Genomic DNA, 13,516 nt, shown 5'->3' on the forward strand with positions numbered 1-13,516 from the left:
TGAGTCCTTGGCCTTTAGTTTAGCTCCTCCCGCAGCAGTGCGTGTGACCCCCGTGACCTGGCTGAGTAGTCAGGGCTGGAGGAATGATGGATGTTGGCCAGGCACAGCCCCTGTACGTGGCCTCGGGGCACAGCCCTCTGGTGTCAGCATCGCCTCTGGCGTCTTCCCCAGGCACTGCTCAGACACTTTCCGTCTTTCTGTATTGGCCGAGTCCCTCTTTGTGACCCTGAAGGCACAGTGCCAAGTTCTGGAGGAATGTAGGTGTGACCTTGGTGGGGTCTGGGGTAGGGAATGTTCCCAGAGGACACTTGCTCTGCTCCACAGAGGCTGTGTGGCTTCTTGCCCAGGAGCTTGGCCTGGGCTCCATTTCCAACGCTGGGCAAGTTATTTAACCTGTGGTATGTAAAGGTGATAATAACAGCTCACCTTACGGAGTTAGTGTTCTTGCAGTGATGCAATGAGCCAAGCTAATGAGCAGTGCCCAGCACATACTAAGGTGATGACAGCCCCACATTTACAGGCCTGTTGTTCTCAGCCCAACAGTAGCAACCTCACCACACCCCATAAGAAAGGCACAGGTACACCCTGCTTACATGGAGAGAGAACACAGGTGGCACCAAAGATCTACAGACCCTTGCTTGGTTCAGCCATGGTGCTAATCGTCCTGGTTAGGGTGTCTCTTTGCTCTCTGAGAAGGGGCAGCTGTGGTAGGTCCAGGGCCTTGTTCTTTACCTCTTATAGCTGGTCATCCCATGTTGCTGACTGCTGGTCATTGGTGTGGAGGGATCCAGCCTCTGATCCAGTTCTACCTATAAAAACTTGGTATTTGGCTAGATATATGGCTATATATGGCTATCTTTTTTTCTCAATTGGTTCGGGATCTGAAGGGAGGAGCAGTGTTATTCGTTAGTTCTCTGAAGTCCCTTTAAGTTGTAGAACCAAGACTGGAAATAGTTGCCTCAAAATCACGTGATATGGTCTTTATCTCACGCACGGTATCATGACCGTGGACTCATAGGATATTGGGGCCAAATGGATCCTCGGACACTGCTTTAGGCCCACTTTGTTCCTACAGATTTGCCAACTGTAGCTTTTCCACCATGGGCTCCAGGAAGAGGGGAGGGAGAGGGGGCAGAGCAGTGAAAATTAGCTGGTTTGAAGACTTGATTTGGGGAAGCACTGATCTGGTGTTACCTTGACACTTAACAGGCATGTCAGGGATCTTGGTAGCAAGCAAGAGTTCCCAATTCTGGCCAACCTGAAAAGGAACGTGTTGGGAGGCTGTTGGGAAAGGAACACACGGGACTGACCGTTGGCTGGTGGCCAGACTGGGGAATGGGCCGGAGCCCCAGAGCACCAGGCACAGGAAAGCACAGCAGCACCTCACGGCCAAAGCCACCCTCCCCCCTGCAGCGACTGGGCTGGAACCACCTCCTGCCATCCCTTTGTCCCTTGCTCAGATTGAGAGGGTGTCTGACAGGCTGAGCACGGGTTCTGGCCCACTGTTGGCTGGCCTGGGACCTGGCTCCTGCAGGTTCCTGCCCTCTGGTTTTCTGCCTATGGGATTTGTTTTCCCACCAGAATCACACAGATGGGGTAAAGAAAGACTCTTTGGTAGAGTCTATTTAGGGAGTGGGGCAGCCAGAATTGGTAACTGGAACAAAGTATGATGGGGAAGGAAGTGCTTGAGGACCGTGGGAGGACAGAGACAGAGCGCGGGACCCTGATCCTTTGTGGTCAGGGCAGGCCTGCACAGGAAGGGACGTGTCTGGGACGCCAGATGGTCAGGAGCCTGGCTGGTTGGAGTGGGTGTGGTGGAGAGAGGGTTGCAGGGAAGTGTTCTCGATGTGTGAGGTTGGATGTGAGGTGGCGGGTGGCCTTCAGGGCTGAGAGAAAGGGAGAGGCTGGCCTGGGGGCCCACAGAGGGGTGGGGCGGAACTGGGCCGGCCCTGCTGCTGCCTCTGTGGCCCCAAGAAGTCCAGTTAGGGCGGGGGTGTGGCTGAACAGGAGAGCAGCTTGTTCCCAGGTAATGGTGCAGCGCAGGGCATCTGTGGGCAGCACAGGCAGGTCCAGCCAAAAGGGGGCTGTGGCTTAGCCCCCGACAGGGCCGCTGTGCACTGGAGCCCACGGGAGCCCCTGAGTAGGCGCCGGCTGCTGCAAGGTCAGTGGTAGGAAGGGCTTTTTTTTTCTTAAATTGAGAATATTCATGTTTCTGAAAAGTGAGGCTGGACAGCAAACTGGAGGTGGTAGGAGAGGGGAAAGCGCAGGGTGGCTATTAGCTCATCTCCGTGCTGACGAGGAAAGTCCGAGGTAGCAGAATGCTTTTGATCTGCCCACAGAGTACATTCTTCTGAACGACACCCAGGAGAGGCCTTTTCAGTGGAAAATGTGAATTGTCGCTTTCAGAGGGAGGTGGGACTTGCCACTGCGCCACCTGGGACGGACGGGGCTAGCTCCCGAGGCAGAGGCCCTGTTGGTGGGCAGGAGGCGGTTCCTCGTGCCTGGGGGCCCCGCGCCCGAGTTTCCCAGGCTTGAGTTGGGTGCTTGCTGGGGGCCGAAGGGTCTCCAGCAAGCCGGGCGCGTGGCTCGTCCGTGGTAGCTGGCCCCACACACAGGGGCGAGATGCTTTGCTTGGTGTGGGAGTGGAGGAAAGCACGGGAGCTTTTCGTGCCGGGGCGGCAGAGAACAGCTCGTGGAAAAAAGTTCCCTGCGAGTTGGCTTTCGTGACTGGTCGATGGGAGTGAGGAGGAGGGCGTGCGAGCAGGGCACGGAGGCAGGAAATGTGACCGTGTTTCACTCCTCTGATCATGGTGTTTCAGCAGCTGTGGCCAAATTTCATCATCACGCTACCGTTAGGATTTTGGCCACGTCCGAGTACCATCTGTTTATTAATACGAATTTTTTCTTTAAATTGCTTTCTTCGTCATCATTTTTTGTTTTTTTGTTTGTTTGGTCACGCCACGTGGCTTGAGGGATCTTAATTCCCTGACCAGGGACTGAACCCGGGCCACGGCAGTGAAAGCTCAGAGTCCTGACCATTGGACTGCCAAGGAGTTCCCTAAATTGCTTTTTTTCTTTTCTTTAACTTAAGCAGCTTTAGTTCTAAAGGAAGATTAGATCCCGCCTGTGATTCACGTATTAGTATGTCTGTCCAGGTCTTTGTCATTAGCTTTTCTGGGCCTCTTCAGCAGACGCTGTGCCTGTGTCACAGCTGCCGACTTTACGTGGCTGCAACCTCCATTGCCACCAGTGTGATCTTTTATTTTTTTAAACTTTCATAATATTTAGCTATACAAGGAGCTTACAAGTACCTTTCTAAGAAGCCAAACAGGTAAAGTTCAAGTGCCCTGGGATGACCCCCTCATTTTAGTTCCCTTCCTAGCAATGGCCTTGTTCATCAGTTTTGTGCGTAACCTTCCTGGCCTTTTTCCTGCATATTGTTTTGTTGGTTTTATTATTGTTTTTAACATAATGTTATATATTGTCTGTTTTCCCGCTATTTTTTTCTTACAGTGATTTTTCTAAGGCACAAATCTTTTGAAATTAATTATTTTAATAAGTGAAGACAGTAATACATACGTTTGGTTTAAAAAAGTCTCACAGTACAACAGGGTGATTCCAGGACCCAAGGCTGACCATGTCTCTCCTGTGCTTCCAGCTCTGAGAGGCTCCCATGTCCCAGGAGGAAGGGCCCACGCCCCCCAACCCGTGGGGCCCTGGGCCATCTGGCTCCTGCTTCCTGCTGCTACCGCCACAGCCCTCCCAGCCGTCCTTCTTTCCCCTGTCAGTCTGCTGTCCATCTACCCCAGCCCCCTGCGGTGCTCCCCGGGCTCTGTCCGTACCCCCTCCTCTGATGGGCTGATGGCCCCGGAGAGGGTGCTGCTGCCTTGTGCGTCACCAGGGGCAGCACGAGGTGGCTGGCATACAGGTCAGGGGCTATGGCCGTGCTGTCAGGGCTCCCCCCTGCTCGCTGTGCCTGGTGGTGTAACGCTGGGTGAGTGAGCCCCCCTCTGCAGGCAGGATGGGTTCATTACTGCGTGAAAAGCGCTCAGATCAGGGCCTTCCCCGGGGTGGGTGCTCCGTGTGAGCTGCTGTTCTTACCCTGTGGTCATTATTCTTCACTGTCGCAGCCCCGGGCCAGCACAGGTGTGCCAGTGTTCGATGTGTGTTTGGATGTCGAATAAAGGGAGGAAGGAGAGAGGTGGCCCTGATGCGTGCATGAGGACAGGCAGGGGCAGAGGCTCTACGGAGGAGTCAGGCTGCGATGCCCACTGCACTGAGGTGCTGAGTGGGGACAGTGACCGGGCGGCAGGGAACTGGGGCCGGGGAGGAGGCTGAGGGCTGCCAGCCAAGACAGGAAGACCTCAGCAGGCTCAGATACCATTTCCCAGGCGTTTGTACTTCACAGCGCTGTCTCTTTGCTCCAGGAAGAAAGAAGCCACAGGCGTTGGCGCTCACCCAACAGGGCCAGGGCCTCCGCCCACTTCTGGCTTTGCTGTCCCGTGTTCAGGATGATGGCGGGGTTGAAACAAGCTGCACTTTTTTTGATGGAGCACCCTCCCCCTTTTTTGCTTTTGCCTGTTTATTTCCAGGCAATGCTACTGTAGAGAAGTTGGAGGACTTCATCAACAACATTAACAGTGTCTTGGAGTCTTTGTACATCGAGATAAAGAAAGGCGTCACGGAAGATGACGGGAGACCCATTTACGCGCTGGTGAGTGCAGACAGAGCCCCCTGGTGGATGTTTGAGGGATTGCAGCAGAGACAGCCCCGTGCCCTCCTTACTGGGGCGAATGCAGGTGCACCCGCCTCACCAAGGGCTTGGAGGGAGAAAGGGATAAGATGCCTTTTCATTTAGAACAAGACATAGAAGCTGGGGAAAGAAACAACGTGCGTGGCCGCTAAGGACTGAGACATATTTGGGGCCTCCTGTTTTCAGGTTTTCCCTCCCAGCTAGGGGAGGAAGTGAAATACAAACCCCCATCCTTGGCTCGGGAACCACCTTAGGCCGTCAAGGGAGATCAGGCTCCTACCCACCGGGCCCACACAGAAAGGGGCTCTAGCCCAGGGTTTCCCAAACGTTGTCCATGGAAGAAAGGGTTATAGAGTCAAATAACATGGAAATGCTGGGTCAAATCGGTAAATCAGATTTATTTACTGCTAGACTTCCCAGTGCCTTTTGCATTTGAAGCTCCATTAGCATGCAGACAAGTTTCCTGAACTTATCTGAGTTTGGAAGATATCGCACAATCTTGGGAATTCTAAAATCTCTGAAAATTAGACATACTGACTGAGCTACAGGTTTAAGCCTGTAACATAAGACCGGTTACAAATTTATCCCTGTGGCCCACAGTACCGGGACACAGGTGCTCCGTGACTGGCAAGGCAGGGAGGGAGGCAGGGAGGGAGAGCGTGCCAACAAGTGAATTAACTGACAAGTGAAGGGCACAGCCTGACCCTCACGCTGACTTATTTTTTAGGTGAATCTTGCAACAACTTCAATTTCTAAAATGGCCTCAGATTTTGCAGAGAATGAGCTGGATCTGTTTAGAAAGGCTGTAAGTACAGTAACTCCCATTGCCCAGCAGCTGGGCTTCTTATAGGAATTCCTGTCTTTCACTGGAAATGGAAACTGCAATCTTAGAGGGTCACTACTGCTGCCCGAGAAAGCCCTTTGCAGGGGGATGTCACCGAGCGCCTCGCCCAGAATTCATAGCTGCCAGGTGATTGCTGGGGAGGTCGCCACGGCTAAATAGGAGAGAAAGGCTGGTCCGGGTTTGACCCCAGCTGGTTGAGCAACAGTGGGCCTCCTGGGTGTGTGATGCAGGTGAGCAGGTGTCACTGCCTGGTACTGTGGCAGCATCGCCCGGGAGCTTTTGCTAGAAAGGCCGAATCCCAGTCCCCACCCAGGCTGCTGAATGTGACCCTGCATTCTAAGAAGGTGCCCCAAACCCGTTTGCACAGGCACATTTGTGAAGCGCTGCTCTGCCTGCCTGGCTTTGGAGCTGTTCACTCAGCCACCTTGTCACTCACCTGGCTGAGCACCCGGTCAAGACAGTGGTTCTCAGCTCTGGATGCACCGTAATAACTGGGGAGGTAAAAACAACGCAGACATTCTGGCCTCAGGTCTGTCGAGTCCAAGTCTCTGAGGACTGACCGAGTCCTAGAATCATTCCTTCCTAAGCCTCCCCTGGGGACGATCAGCAGCCAGGGTTGAGAACTGGGCTCTAAGATGCCAGACACACTTGTGTGTGCAGGGAAGCTGTCTTCCCAGTGGCTGTGCCCTGCTGTGGGCAGAAGCGTTAGGGCAGCCGGCCGGCCAGCCCGCCTGCCTCTCGCGGCCCTGGGTCCACAGTGCCTCTGCAGCTCCCGAGCGTGCTCTCGCGGCCCACCCTGCTCTCCTGCCCTTCCTGACTCCACCCTGCCACTCAGACCAGCCCTGATGGCCTGCCCACCTTTGAGTAGGAGGGGTGCCGCCCCGCTTCCTTATTCATTCATTCCTCAGCTTCTCCATCTTCAGGGAGGTGAAGTGACCCTTCTTGATTTGGGGGGCATTAAGGTCATTCATTTGGGATGGTGTTACAGGAGAGACTTCTGGGTCAAAACTGTTTATGGCTTTGGATGCATATTACTAAGTTATTTTCCTGAAGAGTCCTACAGTTCTGCCTGTGATATGAATAGTTTAACCACACCCCTGCCAGAATTGGTATTATTGCTTGAAAGTTGTTTTTGCCAGTTTAATAGATGAATGTGGTATCTGTTTCTTCCAGTTGGAACTGATTATTGACTCAGAAACTGGCTTTGCATCTTCCACAAATATTTTGAACCTGGTTGATCAGCTTAAGGGCAAGAAGATGAGGAAGAAGGAAGCCGAGCACGTGCTGCAGAAGTTCGTACAAAACAAATGGCTGATTGAGGTACTTTGTGCCGTGGATTTTCCAGCTTGGCTTACTTTTTAGAATGAATCACAGTGTTTCCCCCAAAACCATATTGTATCTAACGGACGTATGTTGACCCAGGCCCGTTCGGGTCCGTTCTCTGCTTTGAGGCCCACAGTGACCCTGCGAGGAGGACTGGAACCTCCTGTTCACTCACGTGACCCGGGGGAGCCCCAGCTGGAAGCGGCAGAGCCGTGGGCCCCAGACTCTGCTCCCAGGCAGGCCATGTAGTGTGGCATGCAGGAGCACAGCGCTGGCGTCAGCCCTGGGCCTGAACCCCGGTGCGGGTGCCCCCGCATTCCTGTGGGGGTGGCGTGCGCCCCCGGGGGCGTGGCGAGCCGCCGTGTCGGGTGCCAGTGCTGGGCCCTCCCGGGAATCGCCGTCCCTGTCCTGGTTATCGTTGCCAGCGTCACGTTACCCAGGGCCAGCGCTGTGGGGTTCTTTCACTTAGATGGTGGCCCTTAAACAGCAAAGGGGACGTGTAGACAAGCGTTTGGAGAGGAGCTGTAGGAATCCGAGAGGTTCAAGTTTCTCGACGCCCCGTGTCTAATTCTGTTGGCTGGAGCAGTCAGACGTTTCAGTTCTTTTTCCACAAACGCACCACCGTTTCCAAGAAACGCGAGACAGGCTCAGTGCTGCCTCGTGCACCACAGCCCTGCCCCTCGGGGGCCTGTGTCTGGGCAGGACGTGCGGAGACAGTCCCTCAACTTCCTTATTTGGTGGGAGGCCGCTGCTGTGGTGACACGATGCTTTACTTCCTTTTGGGGTGGAGCTCACCTCTGGAGTCCTGGCGACAGTGTTCTGAGTTACCGATCTCAGAGGGTGGGTGGGCCCTGGTAGCCTGACCAGAAACGTTCAGTGCCAGAGGTACTTGCCTGATGGGAGGAAATGTCTGAAGAGGCCACAGCGGCGAGGGCGGGGGGAGGGGGAGCTGCTAGTGGGTGCTAGCATCTCTGGGCTTGTCTGCGCAGCATGTGCTTGGGTCCTCCCAGCCGCCCTGTGAGGGCGGGGAGCCCCTTAGCTCTGTTTTGTAGCTGAACCCACTGCAGCTCCGTGATCTGGGTGAAGTCCCACACCCGGCAAGTGGCAGAGCCACGTTCAGGCCCCAGCTTGCGTGACTGCAGGTCCCCATCAATTGCTTTGTCACAGTTCTTCCTCTGGGGTGGATTTGGCCATGTGGAATGTTCTCGGGCAGCTCGGGTCATAACTGGCCGTGCTGTGCCCTCGGGCCGGGCTTTCTAAGGCTGGGGACTGTGACCTCATCGTTGTACCTTCCTCCCTCCTGGAGGTGCTGCTTCCTGAACGGTGACCAGGTGTGTAGATGAAGTTCCAGAGGAACAGCCTTTACCGAAAACTCACCCCCAAGATCATACAAGAAATCCTCATAGACCAGGAAATACCAGTATTCATACGGGGCCGTGTGGATATGGACACCCGTCGTATCCTCTGCTGCCCAGGCGCAGCCTCTGTGTCCAGCCCTGGGCCCCAGGGTGGTCATGTGTGTCTAGCACATGCAGGTGCTGTCCCACCACAGTGCAGGGCTGTGTGCCCGACTTTATCGGGACTGATGCTTTGCTGCCCAGAGCAGGGACGACAGAAGGAAAGAACGCCTCTGGGGTCCGCTGGACTTGCCTTGGGCCCTGCCTCCCGTGCTCTCTGCTTCTTCCTCAGTGAAGTGGAGGTGCTGGTGCGTCCTTCCAGGGCTGGGGGTTCCCTGAGCGCTGGCCTCAGCAGCCCCGATGGCCTCCGGGGAGCCCCCGTGCTGACTGACCCCTCCAGCCTTGTGTGGACAAAGGAACAGACCCGGGAGGAAGGGGAGGGCATGGTGGTGAGACACCCCCAGGGTCCTCCTCTGGCCTTGCCAGTACCTCTGGCGGTGGCTTCTTGCCTCTGAGCCTGTTTCCCGTCTGAAGGATGAGGACGGTGGTGGCGCACAGGTGTTTTTGTAGCGAGGGTGGAGTGCTTTCTGAAGTGGTCGGCATGGGTGTGGCGGTGAGTTCTGTGGCACTTTTCGAGGAACAGCTGAGGGGCTGTGAGGCAGGTGCTGGCCAGTTCCCCGACCAGTCTTCCTGGGGCAGCACCTTGACCGGAGGGACCATGTCTGAGTCTCATCCTCAGCCTCTCAGAAATGGGACTTTCCTCAGAAGCCATGCTGTGGGGGAATGTCACCTGGCAGCACTTTGTTACGAAAGTACCTGGAGAGCCCTGCCCGGTACCCTGCGCAAGGCTCCGTCCACCCTGGCCTTGCACAGGGTATGGAGGTGCTGAGGCACCTGTGCAGCCCCTCAGGGGGCCCTGGAGTAGGGGGTGGTCAGGGTCAGCAGGCGAGGCCCCAAGATTGGAGGAGGCCTCAGAGAAAGCACGGATCCTTGGAGCTTGGGTGTCTGCTGGCAGCTGCATCTCTGCACACCGTAGGGACCAGTCCCCACTGCAGGATTCCAGCTCAAAGGATGGCTGTGAGGCCTGGGATATCACTTGGGTTTGGGTCTTCCTTGGAAATCCAGGGCAGGCCGCCTGTCCCGGTGACGGGGCCCCGAGCGTGCGTGGCGTCATGAACAGTAAGCAGCGGGCACAGTCTCAGGCAGCTGGAAGACATTTAGTAACTGCACCTCGAGCCCGACTCTGACCTTGAACTTGCTCACCCCAGCCTCGGGCGCTCCTCCTCGGGCTCCACGCAAGGGCTACTTAACTCTTCCCTTACACGTTTATCACAGCACTGCCGAGCGCTAGGCCTCGCGTCACGTGCTGGGGACACAGAGTGAGCAAAACCGGGCCGGCCCACGGTCTGGGGAGGGAGCCGGAGGTCAGCCCCGCATCTCGCTGAAGCAGAGTTACAGATAGGAAACAGGGTTTTATGGCAGCGCTACCAGAGGAACCTGCCCTCTGCGGAGGAAGTGACACTCAGCTGAAGGCTGGATAGGAGGCACCAGGACTGGGGGTGAGGACCATGGTCCAGGGCAGAAGGGGCAGCCTGTGCCCGAGTGGGCGCAAGGAGCTGTGGCTGGGCGCTCTGGAACAGGGGACAAGGTGCGCCTGGAGGTGGGCAGCAAGGGGTTCGGTTTTTCAGCCTAAGAACGGCGGAGCATCACAGGGCTGGGCCTCGCAGAGCTCAGGTCGCTGGAGAGGGTTGCAGAGGGGCAAGGGTGGGCCCAGAGGGCGGTTAGGAGGGTGAGGGTGGCCGTGGAGATGGAGCGTTGTCACGGACTGGGGAGCTTTTGAGAAGGTAGCAGCCACAGGACCCAGGGCAGCCTGGGAGGCCCGCCCTCCCGTGCCCAGCACCTGAGGGGCACAGAGCTCCTGTCCGCTTCCTGGCTGGCCCGACAGCCTGCGGCATGGGACACCAGCGCCTCGTGCTGGGCCCCCGTCCACTTGTGAGAGTCGCCGGGCTGCGTCCTGCCTGCCCGCCCTGCTCTCCGCGGTCAGCGCTCCTGCTCTCTGACTGCGCCCATCTGCCGTGTATCCCTCTGGGTGGTCGCCCGCCTGCCACTGTAGGCCCGGAGTGAGTGCACTTCCTGGCTGGCTTCCGGTGGGGAGGGGCTGTGAAGTGGGAGAACCGGGCCGCTCATTGCAGGCATCAGGCGGAGAAGAGCGGAGACACGAAGGAGCGCTGGGCTGACCCAGCAGCCGCAGGTTCCGGTGGCGGCTTCTCCCGCGAGGCCTGCGACGTCGGCCCGCCCCACCGGCCCTCCAGCGCCCTTTGCCCAGGAGCCCCACCGGCAGCTCCTCGGCCCCCAGCGCGGGCAGCGGAGGGGGCGGGCATGGTTAAGACGTTCGTCTCCCGCGTCACTAGTCAGCTCTCACGAATAAACGTCCATGGGCCTCTGCGACCCCTGCCTCTGCCCTGTGAGCTGGCCGTAGGGTAGTTACCGCAGCCGGGTTTTCTGTACGTCCTGGCTTTCCACCGTGTCTGGTTGGGGGAACCGGGAGGCCCCACCAGCCATGCCACCCAGCCACGCCGGGGGCCTCCCTGGACCGTCTCCAGCGTTGCCCGTAAAGTGGCGCGGCTGGTCCCCTCCGGGGCTCCAGGCGGCAGGGCTGGGGACACCTGCTGTGCTGCTCCCCGGGGGTGGGGCTGCGGGCCGCTGGGGAGGGGAGGAGGAAGTGGGCACTTGGGTAGGGGGTGGAGTTCACGCCGCGGGATCACTGCCTCCCTTTCCCGGCCTCTGTCCTCATCTGGGGGGCTGGGCAGGCCTCACACGTGGGGCTGCCGTGCAAGACTTCCGTCTGTGAAGGCACAAGGAAGGCGCCAAGAAGATGCGGGGGCGGGGTCCTTGCCTCGGTTTCCTTTTAGGTCTTACCTAAGTTTTCCCCACTAGAGGCTCTGCAAGAGGCCGGCGTGGATGCCTGTTGACCGGGGTTGGTGAAAGCCTGTGTGGCGAGGGGCGTGTGGACCTCTCCCCGTTTCTGGGCCTCGGGCCATGGGAGCAGAGACACAGGGTGGGAAGAGGGCCAGGTGTGCCAGTTTCGTAAAAGATGCCACTTCCTGTTGTGTCCCTGCAGAAGGAAGGGGAGTTCACCCTGCACGGCCGGGCCATCCTGGAGATGGAGCAGTACATCCGGGAGACGTACCCTGACGCCGTGAAGGTCTGCACCATCTGCCACAGCCTCCTCATCCAGGTACCGCAGGGCCGGGGGCAGGTGCTTTCTAGAAGTCTCACTCTGGGCCCCAGGCCTTCCTCCAGCGTGAGCAGAAGATGGGCGTCTCCGCAGAAGTGTCCGAGGATGAGCACACGAAGGCCCGCCTCTCCTCCCCGGTCCCTGTTCTCGTCCCAGGGCTCTTTCTACTGTTTTTCCAGATCAGGCTCTCAGAGGTCTTCTGTGTGGTCCATGTTGTCTCGGCAGCTGTGTGGTGAACACCTTTCTGTCTCAACCATGGTTTCCCCGTCATCTGTTTTCCCCCGTGTACTTTGTAGGGCTGCAGAGCAGAGCAGAGCAGCTGGACCGGTGCTGGATGTTTATGTTTCCTTTTTATCTTTTTGCGATCGTCACCTACACCGTGATAGGCCTCTTTGCACATCCATCCTTGGGCACCTGGTTGTTTTCCTGGGTTGAATTCCCGGGAGTGGAATTTCTGGAACAGAGTGCACACACGACTGTTGAAAGCTTTGCTCCACGTTGCTAAAGTGCATTCTGCAAAGTGGTCGTCCTCACGCCCACTGCAGGACGCACACGTGCTGGGAGCCTGGGACTCAGCCTCGCTGCTCCGAGGGCCTGGCCCGCCACCCCCGCTGCCGCGCTCCGGCCTTTGGAGCCTTGAGCTTCTTCCCCGTGTGCTCATTCGTCAGATTCTTTACTAAAACCCACTGCGCTAAGTTAGACTTACGGGTTGTTCTTACTGTGAATCTGGGGCCTGGAAGACAAAAATACCGAGCCTGCGGGACGTTTTCCTTGCGGTTTCCTGAAGGTTTATGAACACGGCGGGCTCCACGGCCATCACCTTTCTCATTTCAGGGTCAAAGCTGCGAGACCTGTGGAATCAGGATGCACTTGCCTTGTGTGGCCAAGTACTTCCAGTCCAATTCGGAGCCACGCTGCCCCCATTGTAATGACTACTGGCCCCACGAGATACCAGGTTCGTGTCCCTAAGCTGCTGTCTCCTCCTGGCCTCTGGGCGGCTGGGCTGGCAGGGCTGCAAGCGTGCCCGAGTTCTGGTGCCTGGCCCTGAGGGGCCACGGGGGGCAGGGAGACAGGGTGCTCCAACAGAGCCGCCACGTGTGCGCAGGACCTGAGCTGCACACGCTGAAGGAGCTTCCGCGGTAAGCGGAGGCCAGCTTTCACTCGCCCCGTTCCACAGGGCTCCCTAGACCCTGGTAGACATCCTGAGGCATGTGAGGGTCTGGTGTAGATGAGGCGCTCTCCCCGGCAGCTGTCTCGGGAGGGGAGGTATAAGCAGTGTCCCCAGCTCCCTCTGTTTGTTCATCTGTCAACTGGGGCTAATTCTGCCTTCCTGGAGAGTAGAATGTTCCATAGGACAGAGTCCTTGGCACACAGGCGTGGCTGTGGATGGCAGCCGGCCGCACCGTTCACAGTATTTTCTGGCTTTTCTGCGTACAGAAGTCTTTGACCCCGAGAAGGAGAGGGAGGCCGGCATCTCCAAATCGAACAAAAGGTCCTTGCGATCCAGGCAGCACTAGCCGGCCACCCGCTTCAGGGTAGAACCGGCACGCCCCGTTGGGAAGAGAGGCGTCAGTTTCGTGTTTCACGTGAATCACCTCCTTTATCTCTTACGTTCACTTGTTAACAGGTTTGGAATAAACTTACTAAGCAGCCACCTCGGCCTCGTCTGTGGTCGGGTGCCCCCCTTTCCTGGAGCTCACTGAGAGTCGGGAGCCCCCTCGGATTGGGCTCCGGAGTGAGGCTGGCAGAGCTCCTCCCGCTCGGCACCGTCCGAGGCCACTTACTTAGGGCGGCTTTGCCTTCGGTCCCCAGCTGTGGTCACCCGTCCCACCCACACTGGCCGGCCCGACTTGGGCTTGTGGGGGCCTTGGCTTTGGCCCCCCGACGCCCCCCGGGCTGCACCCTCCTTGGCCCAAGACGCACCGGCCTGAACAGCGTCGCCCACCGGCTCCAGGCTTCTC

At 57.6% G+C, this 13,516-nt stretch overlaps 1 protein-coding gene across 1 annotated transcript in view; it reads left to right on the top strand.

Annotated features, from left to right (window-relative positions):
- The window catches only part of NSMCE1 (NSE1 component of SMC5/6 complex), a 32,229-nt gene extending 19,022 nt beyond the window's left edge, over positions 1 to 13,207 (top strand). The window contains exons 3-8 of the mRNA XM_007452825.1: positions 4,593 to 4,714; positions 5,481 to 5,558; positions 6,771 to 6,917; positions 11,439 to 11,555; positions 12,390 to 12,510; positions 12,993 to 13,207. Of these exons, the coding sequence (XP_007452887.1) occupies positions 4,593 to 4,714; positions 5,481 to 5,558; positions 6,771 to 6,917; positions 11,439 to 11,555; positions 12,390 to 12,510; positions 12,993 to 13,072 (665 nt within the window). The 3' untranslated portion in view covers positions 13,073 to 13,207. The remainder of the gene's footprint in view (positions 1 to 4,592; positions 4,715 to 5,480; positions 5,559 to 6,770; positions 6,918 to 11,438; positions 11,556 to 12,389; positions 12,511 to 12,992) is intronic.
- The last annotated feature ends 309 nt before the right edge of the window (positions 13,208 to 13,516 follow it).

The sequence above is a fragment of the Lipotes vexillifer genome, unplaced genomic scaffold (assembly GCF_000442215.2).
Source record: "Lipotes vexillifer unplaced genomic scaffold, Lipotes_vexillifer_v1.1 scaffold426, whole genome shotgun sequence".
NCBI lineage: Eukaryota > Metazoa > Chordata > Mammalia > Artiodactyla > Lipotidae > Lipotes > Lipotes vexillifer.